The sequence below is a fragment of the Syngnathus floridae genome, chromosome 17, assembly GCF_059516105.1.
Source record: "Syngnathus floridae isolate MCC-2025c chromosome 17, RoL_Sflo_1.0, whole genome shotgun sequence".
Lineage (NCBI taxonomy): Eukaryota > Metazoa > Chordata > Actinopteri > Syngnathiformes > Syngnathidae > Syngnathus > Syngnathus floridae.
The window spans coordinates 877,924-891,667 of record NC_142429.1 but is presented as its reverse complement, the minus strand read 5'-3'; the positions used below and the strand labels follow the sequence as shown (position 1 = coordinate 891,667).

Sequence of the window (13,744 nt, the reverse complement as noted above, 5' to 3'; positions counted from 1 at the left end):
TCTGCTATTACAAACGTAAATCTCCTTAAACACAACGAGTGTTACTTACCGTGTACGCTCTAGGCAAAATTGGATGTGATGCAATTCCAAATCTATCTGAAACGGCAGTTAAAAGTAGAGTTACATCAAGTTTTCTTTTTTAATCAACACAATCATTTACAACCGTTGACCAGAAAGAATCGTCGAAATTCGACGTCCCCCACAAACGCCACGCTCACTCGCTTTTCAGGGCAACAAAAGTACTTCTTTTTAAAAACGATGAGTTGTACTTACCGTGTACGCTCTGGACGGTCCAGTTGCAAGCAGAAAATAAAAATATTTCTCTTGTTAGTCGTATGTTACCATCCGCTGTGTCTTTGTCAACATCGCCGCCATTTTCCTACTTCCTGCTGCGAGCCACGCCCACGGATTTAAATTTGGGCGGAAGCTCTTTCCATTGGCGTCGTTTTCGCGTATAGCAAATTCGATTGGTTGGGAAGGGGGCACGGTTATGCAGCCGAGGAGTCCTGTGATCGGTGGGATGTAAAGTAGGCGTCGACGTCACGTCCGCGTCACGTGACCACGACGTGGCAGACGTCAAATAGCAACCGCTGTTTTGTTTAGTAGACTTACAGTTGTTATGCATTGACATAATGGCGCACACACCAAATAGATTTAAATAAATTAAATAATTCTTCTGCCCACTCTCTTTTAAACAAGTTAACTCTCCCCGCGGATTTGAATTCCGGCGAAAGTTACGCCCATCGACGTCACGTATGTCACGTGACCACGACGTGGCAGATGTCATATAGCAACCGCTGTTTTGTTTAGTAGATTTACAGTTGTTATGCATTGGCATAATGGTGTGCACTCAAAATAGATTTAAATAAATTAAATATTTCTTCTGCCTACTCCCTTTTAAACAAGTTAACTCTGCCCACGTCCATTGACGTCTTGTCTGCGTCACGTGACCACGACGTAGCGACGTCATATAGTAACCGCTGTTTTGACCAGTAGACTTAGTTATTATGCGTTGACATAATGGCGCACTGGTTAGCATGGCCACCTCTTAAGCATGATGATGCGGGTTCGACGCCTGATCAATGTTAGCATGGAGTGAGCTGAAGTGCATGGCGCTGAAGATTTGAATCTTTGAAATGCGCTGAGGTCTGACATATCAGGCAGAATGGTTTGCCATCACGTTCAACAAAAAATAGAAACTTTCCCACTCTGATTAAAACGTCCTGTGTTCATCTACGTATTTTCGTTTTGCTGTGCATCTTTTCCCTGCCATTTCGAGAGCCCAATTGACACTCATAGTTTAAAGAAATGTGTTTGCCCATCCTACTTTGTGGAATTTCACCACATGCGCTTTTGACCAAAATACCAAATTGAACTCAAGTGAAGCCAACACGCACAACCCCCCCCCCCCCCACACACACACACACACACACACACAAATGTTGATATGAACATAAAAGAGCCGCATGCGGTTCGGGAGTTGCGGCTTGGCCAAACCTGTACTATACAACTTTATTTGTATAAAATTTTCACAACAGCTGTCACACAAACAAAGCGGGAAAAACCGAAGACGTGCGTGTTCCGCCCACGCTGGATTTATTTGCACCTTTGAAAAGACACCGTATTGCCGCAGATGTGGCAAAGAGTACTTTTGGGCATCTGAGACGGAAGGATGTCCAAAGCATCACGTCACCTGCTCTGGTAGGCATGGTGGTGGGACGTTGAGGTCAACCGCTTTGGGGTTGGCTGACTCTTTGATCGCAGGATGCCACACACTTGAAGACAGAAGCAGAAAAGCAGAGCTAAATGCAAAATGTACTCACCGGTGACTCCAATTTTTTTCCCCCCTGAAGAAACAGCTGGACGGGTGGCCCCGGCTGGCCAGTGGGACTCTTGTTATTCTGACCCTTTTTAGTGCGCGTTTGGGGCAACAACCGTTTTTTGTGGCGCTCTCTTCTGGTTCAAAAGTGCCCTGCATGTGAATTTGCTTTTCCTGCCTTCTGATTGGATGAGCGCCGGTGTGACGCGGTGCCTCTGTCACCGTGGCGGGGGGTATACGTTGGCATCGGAGCGTCTGCCAACGTCTGAGACCGGCTGGCAGTGTATCGGAGGTGTCGAGTGCGGTGCCGCTGGAGCTCACTCACCAGCTGGTGTTAGGGCCACAGAATGAAGGCCAAGGAGAAGAATAGAAAGAGAAACAGAAACTTCTCCTCCAATTGTTTGATTTGTCTCTTCTGAGCTTCGATGAATTCTTTCAGCTCTTTGTTCCTCTAGGACGGACAAATGGAAAGTGGCATTCAAAAGCCAGTAAGCGTGCAAGTAAGTGCCGGGCTGGCTTTGGGCCCTTACCTGTTGCGCGCTGTGCAGCAGATCCATTCTCTCTTGGAGGATGCAAGCGTCGCGCTCCCTCAACTCGCACATCAGGGCTCGCTTCCATTGGTCCACGGCGCTCCTAAGCTCTTCTCTCTGATCCGCCGTCAGCACGTCATTCACGCCAGCGTGGCTGGCTTTTTCGCCGTCCGTGGCGGGGCAGTCCCGCTGCGGTAGCGCCTCGTACAACATGGCCTCCAGCTCCAGGATCCTCTGGGCCGCAATCCTCGTCCATCAGTGGTCCGGCGGGAGATTTGAGGGCGGCTTACCTTATGAGCCTGGTCCATGGAACACTTCCTGAAGTCCAACTCTTCATCCAGGTAGCCCTTCTGCTTGCAGAACATATCCTAGCACAGCTCAAGGTCAGAATTGTTGGGGCACATTGCCGGAGTTCCCCTTGGCTGATGTCGCGTGTCTGTCTACCTTCTCACTTTCAATGTCCAACATCTTCTGTTGAAGTGCTGACTTGGTCACTTTGATGTATTCTAACCACTGAGGAAAGGCTGCTGTCACATAAGCAGAATGCGAGAGCGTGCGTGGACGTGCGCGTTACCTTCTCGGCTAGGGTGAGAAGGGTCCTGGCGTGAATCACGACCACCTGCTCCTCGTTGGTGAGATTCTGCAAGAGCCCAAAGGCACAGCATCAACAAGCTTCTTTCAGCGCAAAGCCTTCCAAAAGTCACATTTGAGCCGCCGAGTCTCGTGGAGTGCGAACATAAGGAGTTCGACATACACTTACGGCGTTATAGCCCAGGATGTCCAGCTTCTTCATCAGATCACTGATGACGATGTCCGGGGGAAAGGCGCAAGGAGCAATGTAAGGTGTTCTGGGACCTCGGGTTAACGTTAGGGTTGCGAGGGACGCCTTACCTACGCTCACGCCCTCGGCCTCGCAGTAGATCTGCAAAGGGCTGAGGCCGTCTGGGAAACGGACTTGCAGAAACTTCAAGACGGGGGAGCGCCACTCCCTCTCCTGAAAGGCAGAGGCATGCATCCGTCCGTCCGTCCGTCCGTCCGTCACATCTCTGGCCTCAACACGCTTGTGCGAGTCTTCCCACCTCCAGCTCCAGGATGCGGAACTCAAGCAGTTCGTTTTGGTCTCGGATATCCTGGATGTGCTCTTTCAGACGCGCTTCTTCCGCCTCCATCCGCCTGACCTGAAAAGACAGTCAGACCTCATCTGCGGGGCTTCCCGACAGGTGTGACGCCAAGCGACTCCGCCCAGCGCCTTTCTTTCCGTCACCTTTTCGGCCAACTGCTGATTGCTCTGACGCAGCAGCTGCTTCTCCTCCACCCACTTGACATTCTAGAAGAGACAAACGCGTGGACAGCTTTGGAATGTTGTGTCATTTTCATCCACAAATTCTTTGGTTGACTGGAAAATGACATTTGCTTTTCTCCGCATTTTCCCAGCCACGTTCGGGGGGGGGGGGGGGGGGGGGTTGGTCCAGTAATGCCAGACGGATGAGTGACTGAAGAATGTAGCTATTTTGTCTGAGAAAAAGGTGTGCTCATTGATGAGCTTACCTGTCCTTGTTGCTTCAGCGCTGACTCCAGATCTGCTACTCTGCTTTGATAGTGACCCATTTCTACCATCAGCTTTTCTCTGGTCTGAAAGGAGGAGGAGGGAGGCTCCTCCTCCTCCTTTCAGACCAGAGAACACCCGAGGCTGGGTGAGAACGGGGAGGCTGCGACCCGGCCGGGGGTTGCGGGAAGGGGCGCCACCTTGATCTCCTTCTCGGCGTCGTGGTCCCCTTTCGCTGGTCTGGGCTAGCAGAGCGTAGGCTCGTTGCAGCGCTTGATATTCTTGCGTCAGCTGGCGGTAGCGAAGCTCCGCCTCTTCATGCACACACCAATGCAACACAGCACTAGTACCAGAATCAGTCAGACCGGCGACAAAGCACCCGCGACGCAAAGACGAGTCCGATTCCAGGCTGAAGAGGAATGTTTGGTGCCAATACGCTGGCAGAAATGGCGGGCTACCTCTTCGGGTTCCGTGTCGGGGGTTCTGTCGGTGTGAAAAGACAAGGACGATCCGTCCGAGTCCACCAACACGTCTTCGTCGTAGCCGTAAAATGTTTCGATGACCTGCGGGCGCGGAAGCAAACATCTCTCTGAACAAACTGAAGCGACACCTCACGATGAATCGACGAGAGGAACGATAGCGAGAAAAAGGCCATTTCATCTTGCGCAACACCAAGCAGCCGCAAACAAACAGACTCACCTTGCAGGACCTCACGCTTTGTTCCTCCTCAGAGATTCTCGACGTCGGTATCGTAGCAGCAAATCTCTCTCCTGTCGACACAAATAATCCGCCTTTGAGATTCTTTGGATGCAAAGGGAACGAACGGCTCCGGCGCAGAAACAAACGCGACTCACAATGACATTTCTGACATGAGCTCCTGTCTCCAGAGCCTGAAAAACACGTCACCGGCGATGATTGGAGGGACGCTCGTCTTTTCCAAAAGTGACAACTACAGGGTGTGTCAGGGTTTTCCAGATTATCTTTATCGTATCATTGTGTTGCTTTGACTTTGACTGCGACCTGTAATAAATAATATTATTTATCCCTTATTTATCCCTATCGCTTATCCCTTCCTACACAAAGTCGTAAAACACCCCTTGCTATGTTTTGACTAGAGGTCAAGGGCTTCCTCTATTCAATCCACTCTTACACCCACCCTGTTTCTCTTAATTAAAATGCTCGTGCAGGAGCCGAGAGTCAGACTTCATTCGTACAACGGATGGACTCTCCACCTGCAGGTGTCCAAAAGAACTTACTTGTCTCCCGTGTGGTTCTTGCAAAATAAGTTGGAGCGAGCGCAACTCTAACAGGGTGCATTTTGCCACTAGCTGCCTACGGACAATGACGTCGCGCTCGCGGCTCATGGTTGACGGGCTGAGCAGCCGGGCAAGTCCGTCGTTTTCAGCGCACAGCGAGTGGCAAAGGCGCTGACAAAACGGGAGCTTTGAGCTGCTGAAAACGGCAAAACAAGTCTAAAGCGTGTTCAAACGCGTGCGCACAATGCTCCTGCTTGAAAGGTCGGAATTTAAGGGGCCAATTTTTTGGATGGCGGCCGCCGGCCAAGCTTTGGACGGAAAAGGTTTCCTGGCGACAGCGAGCGAGCGCGGCGCTGCCGTACGTGCACCGAGTCGCCTGCCTGAAGACCTTGGACAAGTCGTCGATGATGTGCCGCTGCTCCACAACTTGAAGGAACTCCATTTCACCGTCCTGCTGGCCGCAACCGCGGTCCAGGTCATTGAGCGAACTAGGCCTTCTCTGTGGAACACAAATGCAGTGGACTCTGTTGGCACGCCGCCGTTGTCCGCGTCGACTTACCAAGCTTGCCATCTCCTCGTTCTCCTGGGTGACAAAGCGCACTTTGTTTTCAAGGCGACACAGCACCAGCGAGAGTTCTTCATTCTTCCTGCTCAGGCGTTTGTTTTTGTACAGGAGTGGCAGAAACTGGCTTTCTGTTTCTCTCAGTCGCTTTAGCTGCAAGCATGAAGTGCGGGATGTGAAAGACGCACAACACGCGGGCCAGAACGTATCCATTCCTTTTGCATCGGTTTGAACGGAATCGTGGCTTTGGCTCCCAATAAAAGACATCTACCAGGCAACCGACTCGCCGCGCCGCTCAACTAATAAGCAAGCGCAATGGGTGCCTCGCTGGATGGCGCGCATCAAACGTAGCGCAAACCTTCAAGCGTGCCGTCAATAAATTACCAGTTCATTGCGCTCTTCAGAAAGCAGGGCGTTTCGATCCTCCAGTTTCCTGATGACTGCGCTGAGCTCAGCGATTTTCAGATGAAACCGTCGCGTGTCCCGATCCTCCTGAGACTGAAAACGCCCCGCAACACACACACACAAGCACTCGTTCAAAGTTCAAAACTGTTTTTGTGCTACCTTCCTCCAGCAACGAACTAAGTCATGCGTACTGCAAGTGTGTGATGAGGTGGCTTACGCAATGAAGAGGATTGCTAGTAGCGGCGTTGACCCCACTTCCAGGGTAGTTTAGGCCCGCCCTTTGGGAATCCCTCAGGGCAGCGATCTGCTGCTCGGCAGCCTGAGTCTGCAGCTGAAGGCGGTGGACGTGGCCGGCCCCAGGGCTTCATCCAAAACACTAACCGCTCTGTCTTTCAGCTTGATCTCATCCGTCTGGATGTACAAACGGGGAGCGCTCAGGCAGGCGGGCAAACTCATTTGCCAGAATTGTGACAAAAACAAAGAGAGCAACCGGCCAATTTTTTTCTTGAATCGACTAGAACACCTTTGCTGTGACAAAAGCGAAGCGAGCAACCGGACATTTTCTTCTTGTGAAATAGAATAGAATAGAATAGAATGCCTTAGGTGTCATTGCACTGCAGGTATACAACGAAATTGGGAACATAGCCACGCACCGCGCATCTGATCAGTCCTACCAGTCGGCGGATCTCCCTCTCGCAGTCTCTCTTGGTTCGGCTCAGCTCCTCCCGATGCTGGTGATGAGCCGATCGGAGCTCGGCCGCTCGGGACTGCCAGGCCTGCTGGGCCGCTGCCAGGGCTTCTTCCGCGCTCCTGGTGGAGGCGACACCGCTCGGTCTCCCGACACCGCCGCGTCTCCTCCACCTCCGCCAGCAAAGCGCCCCCCCTCCTCACCTGAGCAGACATTGCGCCACACCGGGCCGTTGAGACCGCAACGGAGCGCCGCGACGCTTACTGGGGACAAGCTACACAATACGGTAGCGGCCGCATCGAAGCCCGACGTGGCGTGCGGATAGTCAGACACGGATAGAGCGGATCACCTTGTCCATGGAGCCGTCCCTCAGGCTGAGGACCAAGGCATTCAGTCGCTGGATCTCTCCATCTTTGATTTTGATCACTCTCATCAGCTCCATTTCATGCTGCCGCAGTAATGTCTCCCTGGTAATGGCTAACTCTTTCTGCTTCTCCTCATGGAGTTTGCTTTTGAGTTCCGTCATGGCGGCGGTGGCACGGTGGTGCTCCGCCCGCAGGTCCTGACTTCTCTCTCTCTCCAGACAGCTGACCTGACATGACTTAGACTTAGACAAACTTTATTGTCATCTTGTCTGCACATGGTGCATACAAAACGAAATTCCGTTGCATACGTCTTACAACAAAGTAGTGATATTGCAGTTGAATAGAAGTAACATATCCTATGAAAATATATATATATACATATATACTATATATATATATATATATATATATTAAAAATAAGTATAAAGTGCAGCAGTGATAATTATGCAATAGTGCAAGTAGGCAAAACAGTATTCAAGAGTGTGCAGAGGAATGCTAAACCATGTATTAAACTTCTATTTAAAGGGTTTATACAAGTTCAGTAAAGTTGGTAGTGCGAGATAGTGCAAGATAGAGGTCCGTAGTGTCATAAAGTACAGTTCTGTGAATGTGTGATGCAGAGTTCAGTTTAGAGCTCAACAGTTCTAGTGTTCAACAGTCTGATGACAGCAGGGAAAAAGCTGTTGCAGAACCTGGTGGACCTGCAGCGGATGCTGCAAACCTCTTCCCAGAGGGCAGCAGGGAGAACAGTCCATGGTGGGGGTGTGATGGGTCATTGATGATGTTACGGGCACGGGACATGCAGCGCTGAGATGAAATGTCCTGAATGGAGGGAAGAGGAGCCCCTATGATCCTCTCTGCTGTCCTCACCACTCTCCTCACGTTCTTCCAATCGGAGGCGGTGCAGCCTCCACACCACACAGAGAGACAGCTTGTCAGAATGCTCTCTATGGTGCTCCTGTAGAACGTCCTCATGATGGGTGGGGGCAGGTGGGCTCTCCTCATCCTCCGCAGGAAGTACAAGCGCTTCTGTGCCCTCTTGACCAGTGCCGTAGTGTTCATAGTCCAGGTGAGGTCTTCTGTGATGTGGACCCCCAGGAATTTGGTGGTGCTGACCACCTCCACAGCTGAGCTGTTGATGATCAGTGGAGCGTGGTGAGGCTGTTTTTTCCTGAAGTCGACGATGATCTCCTTCATCTTCTCCTCATTCAGGATCAGGCTGTTTTCTCTGCACCAGCCCACCAGCTGCTCCACCTCCTCTCTGTAGTCCAGGTCGTTGTTGTCTCTGATGAGCCCCACCACCGTTGTGTCGTCTGCTGACTTCACGATGTGATTGGTGGTGAACCTGAGGACGCAGTCGTGTGTCATCAGGGTGCACAGCAGGGGGCTCAGGACGCAGCCCTGAAGGGAGCCTGTGCTGAGGGTGATGACATCAGAGGTGTTCTGTCCGACCCGGACTGACTGAGGTCTGTTGGTGAGGAAGTCTAGCAGCCAGTTGCGAAGGGGGGTGTTGAAGCCCAGGTGTTCCAATTTTCCTACCAGATGCTGTGGGATGATGGTGTTAAACGCTGAGCTGAAGTCCAGGAACAGCCTCCGCACATGGGTGTTCTTCTCCTCCAGGTGAGCCAGGCTCAGGTGAAGAACGGAGGAGATGGCGTCCTGAGTGGAGCGGTTTTGCCGGTCGGCAAACTGGAACGGGTCAAATAATAGGGGGAGTCTGGAAACGATGTGACCTTTAAGCAGCCTTTCGAAGCACTTCATCATAACCGGAGTCAGTGCAACAGGCCGGTAATCATTAAATGAGGTGATTTGAGGTTTCTTCGGCACCGGAATGATGGAGGCAGTCTTAAAGCACGCCGGCACTGTGGCTTGGCCCAGCGAGGTGTTAAAAATGTCTGTGATGACCCCAGCCAGATGACTTGCACATTCCCTGAACACACGCCCAGGAATGTTGTCGGGGCCAGGGGCCTTACAGGGGTTGACTCTCCTCAGGGTCTTCAACACATCGGCGGAGTCAAGGCAGAGTACCTCCTCTTCCTGATGGGGGACAGTTTTAACTGCTGGAGTGCCGTTTAGTGCCTCGAACCTCCCAAAGAAGTTATTTAGACCATTTAGAAAGTCAGCATCAACTACACCCACCGGGGGGGGGGAGGGTGAGTTGTAGTCTGTAATCGCCCGTATGCCTTGCCACATACTCCTGATGTTTTTGACGTCGTGGAAACGATCCTGAAATTTTCGACTGCGGTCTCGCTTCGCTATCCTGATGGCACGGTTCAAGTTGGCTCTCGCTGTCCTCAGTGTCTCCTTGTCGCCAGACTTGAAGGCAGAGTTCCGCGCTCGTAGCGTTTGACGTACCTCCTCAGTCATCCAGGGTCGTTGGTTGCCCCGGGTGATGATATTCTTAGTGGTGCTGACGTCCTCGGTGCATTTGTTGATGTAGGCTGACACAGTCATGGCACACGCATGTCTAATCTACATCGGGAAAACTGGGAGGGAGGGAGGCAGGCAGGGAGGCAGGCAGGGAGGCAGGCAGGGAGGCAGGCAGTGTCTGTCTGTTGAGGTTTTCACCTTGTTCTTCTCCTGCTGAAGTTCTAACTGGACGTCCATCAGTTTGGTTCTCAGCTCGTCATTGGCGGCCTGAAGGGCGTCCGTTCGCTCCGCCTTGGCCCGCCCTGCCGGAGCTCGTTTGGACATCTCTTACTCGAGTCTCGCCCGGTCGTCAGTCAGAGATCACAACATTTGTACCTGGAGAGCACAAACGCAGCGCTGTTTTCCACTGGCTTCGAACTCAACTTCAATCGGTACCGTAACTTACAACATCATAAACATAGAACTAGCTTGACTTATTCATTGAATAAATGCATTTGGTTCTTCAAAACTGCATCACGCAACATAGCGTGACCGAGACGGCCGTTATCCACCTGCGTGAAGTTATTTGGTGAAATGAATGAGATGTTTAAGACACCATCGTTCTGTCTCTATGTAGATGAAGGTAAATAATCGATTGCTGAAGGTCCAAAGGTGTTGTGATAAACAAATAAACATATTAGTGATTAGTGACATATTTGTGATAAACATATTAGGCAGGATAATCACATATGTTAACGTGACTGCCCACACTGTATTTATTTATGGTTATTTGTTAAATCGAGTACTGTTAGACATGAAATAGGAAGTGTTTAACATAAATGGAAGACGAAAGGGGTACTCACCATTGTAGCTCCTGCTGGTCAATGATACGAGCCTCTTCTTGCAGTGGAAAACATACAGCCAACAAACACCGTGGAACCTAAAGGAATGAAATTAAACATTAACATTTAGCCTCAACCAACATTCACAGATACAACGCAACGCAAACTACACAAACGTAAATCTTTTTAAACACAATGAGTTGTACTTACCGTGTACGCTCTAGACGGTCCACTTGCAAGCGGAAAATAAAGGTATTTCTGTTGATAATCGTCGTGTTTGTATCCGGTGTCTCGCTCAAGGCCATTGCGCCCACAGATTTGAATTTTGGCGAGAGTTCAGCCTATTGACGTCATTTCCGCGGTGTAATACCCGCATATCTGAAACGGCAAAGTTAAGAGTAGAGTTAAATAAAGTTTTTAGTCAACGCAATAATTTACAACCGTTGACCAGTCGAAATAATCGTCGAAATTTGGCGTCTGTGGCTGGAAGCAGACGCCGAGTTCGACATTCCTCCCAAACGCCACACTCCCTTGCTTTTCAGGGCTAAAAAAAAACAGTTGTAATTACCTTGTACGCTCTAGACGGTCAAGTTGCAAGCTGAAAACAAAAATATTTGCCTTGTTAGTCATCGTGTTACTAACAGCTGTGTCTTGTTTGCCAGAACTGCCGCTTTCCTACTTCCTGTTGCAAGCCACGCCCACGGATTATAATTTTGCCGTGAGTTCCGCCTATTGACGTCATGTCCGCGTCACATGACTGCGACGTAATATTATCTAAAACTGTTTGTGCGGTATTGTGTTGTTCTGTGCGGTATTGTGTTATTCTGTGCGGCGTCGTGTTGTTCTGTGCGGCGTCGTGTTGTTCAGTGCGACGTCGTGTTGTTCAGTGCGGCATGGTGTTGTTCAGTGCGGCATGGTGTTGTTCAGTGCGGCATGGTGTTGTTCAGTGCGGCATAATGTTGTTCAGTGCGGCATAATGTTGTTCAGTGCGGCATGGTGTTGTTCAGTGCGGCATGGTGTTGTTCAGTGCGGCATGGTGTTGTTCAGTGCGGCATAATGTTGTTCAGTGCGCCATAATGTTGTTCAGTGCGGCATGGTGTTGTTCAGTGCGGGATGGTGTTGTTCAGTGCAGGATGGTGTTGTTCAGTGCGGCATGGTGTTGTTCAATGCGGCATGGTGTTGTTCAGTGCGGGATGGTGTTGTTCAGTGCGGCATGGTGTTGTTCAGTGCGGCATAATGTTGTTCAGTGCGGCATGGTGTTGTTCAGTGCGGCATGGTGTTGTTCAGTGCGGCATGGTGTTGTTCAGTGCGGCATGGTGTTGTTCAGTGCGGAATGGTGTTGTTCAGTGCGGCATGGTGTTGTTCAGTCCGGGATGGTGTTGTTCAATGCGGGATCGTGTTGTTCAGTGCGGGGTGGTGTTGTTCAGTGCGGGATGGTGTTGTTCAGTGCGGCATGGTGTTGTTCAATGCGGCATGGTGTTGTTCAGTGCGGGATGGTGTTGTTCATTGCGGCATGGTGTTGTTCAGTGCGGCATGGTGTTGTTCAGTGCGGCATGGTGTTGTTCAGTGCGGCATGGTGTTGTTCAGTGCGGCATAATGTTGTTCAGTGCGGCATGGTGTTGTTCAGTGTGGAAAGGTGTTGTTCAGTGCAGGATGGTGTTGTTCAGTGCGGCATGGTGTTGTTCAATGCAGGATCGTGTTGTTCAGTGCAGCATAATGTTGTTCAGTGCAGCATGGTGTTGTTCAGTGCGGCATGGTGTTGTTCAGTGCAGGATGGTGTTGTTCAGTGCAGGATGGTGTTGTTCAATGCGGCATGGTGTTGTTCAGTGCGGGATGGTGTTGTTCAGTGCAGGATGGTGTTGTTCAGTGCGGCATGGTGTTGTTCAGTGCGGAATGGTGTTGTTCAGTGCGGCATGGTGTTGTTCAGTGCGGCATGGTGTTGTTCAGTGCAGGATGGTGTTGTTCAATGCGGGATGGTGTTGTTCAGTGCGGGATGGTGTTGTTCAGTGCAGGATGGTGTTGTTCAGTGCGGCATGGTGTTGTTCAATGCGGCATGGTGTTGTTCAGTGCAGGATGGTGTTGTTCAGTGCGGCATGGTGTTGTTCAATGCGGCATGGTGTTGTTCAGTGCAGCGTAATGTTGTTCAGTGCGGCATGGTGTTGTTCAGTGCGGAATGGTGTTGTTCAGTGCGGCATGGTGTTGTTCAGTGCAGGATGGTGTTGTTCAGTGCGGCATGGTGTTGCTCAGTGCGGCATGGTGTTGTTCAGTGCGGGATGGTGTTGTTCATTGTCGCATGGTGTTGTTCAGTGCGGCATGGTGTTGTTCAGTGCGGCATGGTGTTGTTCAGTGCGGCATAATGTTGTTCAGTGCGCCATAATGTTGTTCAGTGCGGCATGGTGTTGTTCAGTGCGGGATGGTGTTGTTCAGTGCAGGATGGTGTTGTTCAGTGCGGCATGGTGTTGTTCAGTGCGGCATGGTGTTGTTCAGTGCGGCATAATGTTGTTCAGTGCGGCATAATGTTGTTCAGTGCGGGATGGTGTTGTTCATTGCGGCATGGTGTTGTTCAGTGCGGCATGGTGTTGTTCAGTGCGGCATGGTGTTGTTCAGTGCGGCATGGTGTTGTTCAGTGCAGGATGGTGTTGTTCAGTGCGGCATGGTGTTGTTCAGTGCGGCATGGTGTTGTTCATTTCGGCATAATGTTGTTCAGTGCGGCATAATGTTGTTTAGTGCGGCATGGTGTTGTTCAGTGCGGGATGGTGTTGTTCAGTGCGTTATAATGTTGTTCAGTGCGGCATGGTGTTGTTCAGTGCGGCATGGTGTTGTTCAGTGCGGCATGGTGTTGTTCAGTGCGGCATAATGTTGTTCAGTGCGGCATAATGTTGTTCAGTGCGGCATGGTGTTGTTCAGTGCGGGATGGTGTTGTTCAGTGCGGGATGGTGTTGTTCAGTGCGGCATGGTGTTCAATGCGGAATGGTGTTGTTCAGTGCAGGATGGTGTTGTTCAGTGCGGCATGGTGTTGTTCAGTGCGGCATAATGTTGTTCAGTGCGGCATGGTGTTGTTCAGTGCGGCATGGTGTTGTTCAGTGCGGCATGGTGTTGTTCAGTGCGGCATAATGTTGTTCAGTGCGGCATGGTGTTGTTCAGTGCGGCATGGTGTTGTTCAGTGCGGCATAATGTTCAGTGCGGCATAATGTTGTTCAGTGCGGCATGGTGTTGTTCAGTGCGGGATGGTGTTGTTCAGTGCGGCATGGTGTTGTTCAGTGCGGCATGGTGTTCAGTGCGGGATGGTGTCTTTCAGTGCGGCATGGTGTCGTTCAGTGCGGCATGGTGTCTTTCAGTGCGGCATGGTGTCGTTCAGTGAGGCATGGTGTTGTTCAGTGCG

The 13,744-nt window shown here is 50.9% G+C and overlaps 1 protein-coding gene across 1 annotated transcript; it reads right to left on the bottom strand.

Annotated features, from left to right (window-relative positions):
* Window positions 1-1,477: 1,477 nt before the first annotated feature.
* On the bottom strand, window positions 1,478-4,461 carry LOC148383108 (janus kinase and microtubule-interacting protein 3-like). Its single transcript, XM_088358523.1, has 10 exons — window positions 4,354-4,461; window positions 3,898-4,209; window positions 3,614-3,676; window positions 3,429-3,527; window positions 3,110-3,343; window positions 2,924-2,989; window positions 2,794-2,862; window positions 2,640-2,717; window positions 2,350-2,583; window positions 1,478-2,270 (listed from the first exon to the last, which is right to left on the bottom strand). The coding sequence occupies exons 2-10, from the start codon at window positions 3,964-3,966 to the stop codon at window positions 2,154-2,156; spliced, it is 1,029 nt and encodes a 342-aa protein (XP_088214649.1). The 5' UTR covers window positions 3,967-4,209; window positions 4,354-4,461; the 3' UTR covers window positions 1,478-2,153.
* Window positions 4,462-13,744: the final 9,283 nt, after the last annotated feature.

Coding starts and splice junctions, on each gene's coding strand:
- LOC148383108 (XM_088358523.1), bottom strand. CDS start 3,966: ATGGTAGAAATGGGTCACTATCAAAGCAGAGTAGCAGATCTGGAGTCA. Junction 3,344..3,428: donor TCCGCATCCTGGAGCTGGAG/GTGGGAAGACTC, acceptor TCTGCCTTTCAG/GAGAGGGAGTGGCGCTCCCC. Junction 2,718..2,793: donor TGGACATTGAAAGTGAGAAG/GTAGACAGACAC, acceptor GAGCTGTGCTAG/GATATGTTCTGCAAGCAGAA.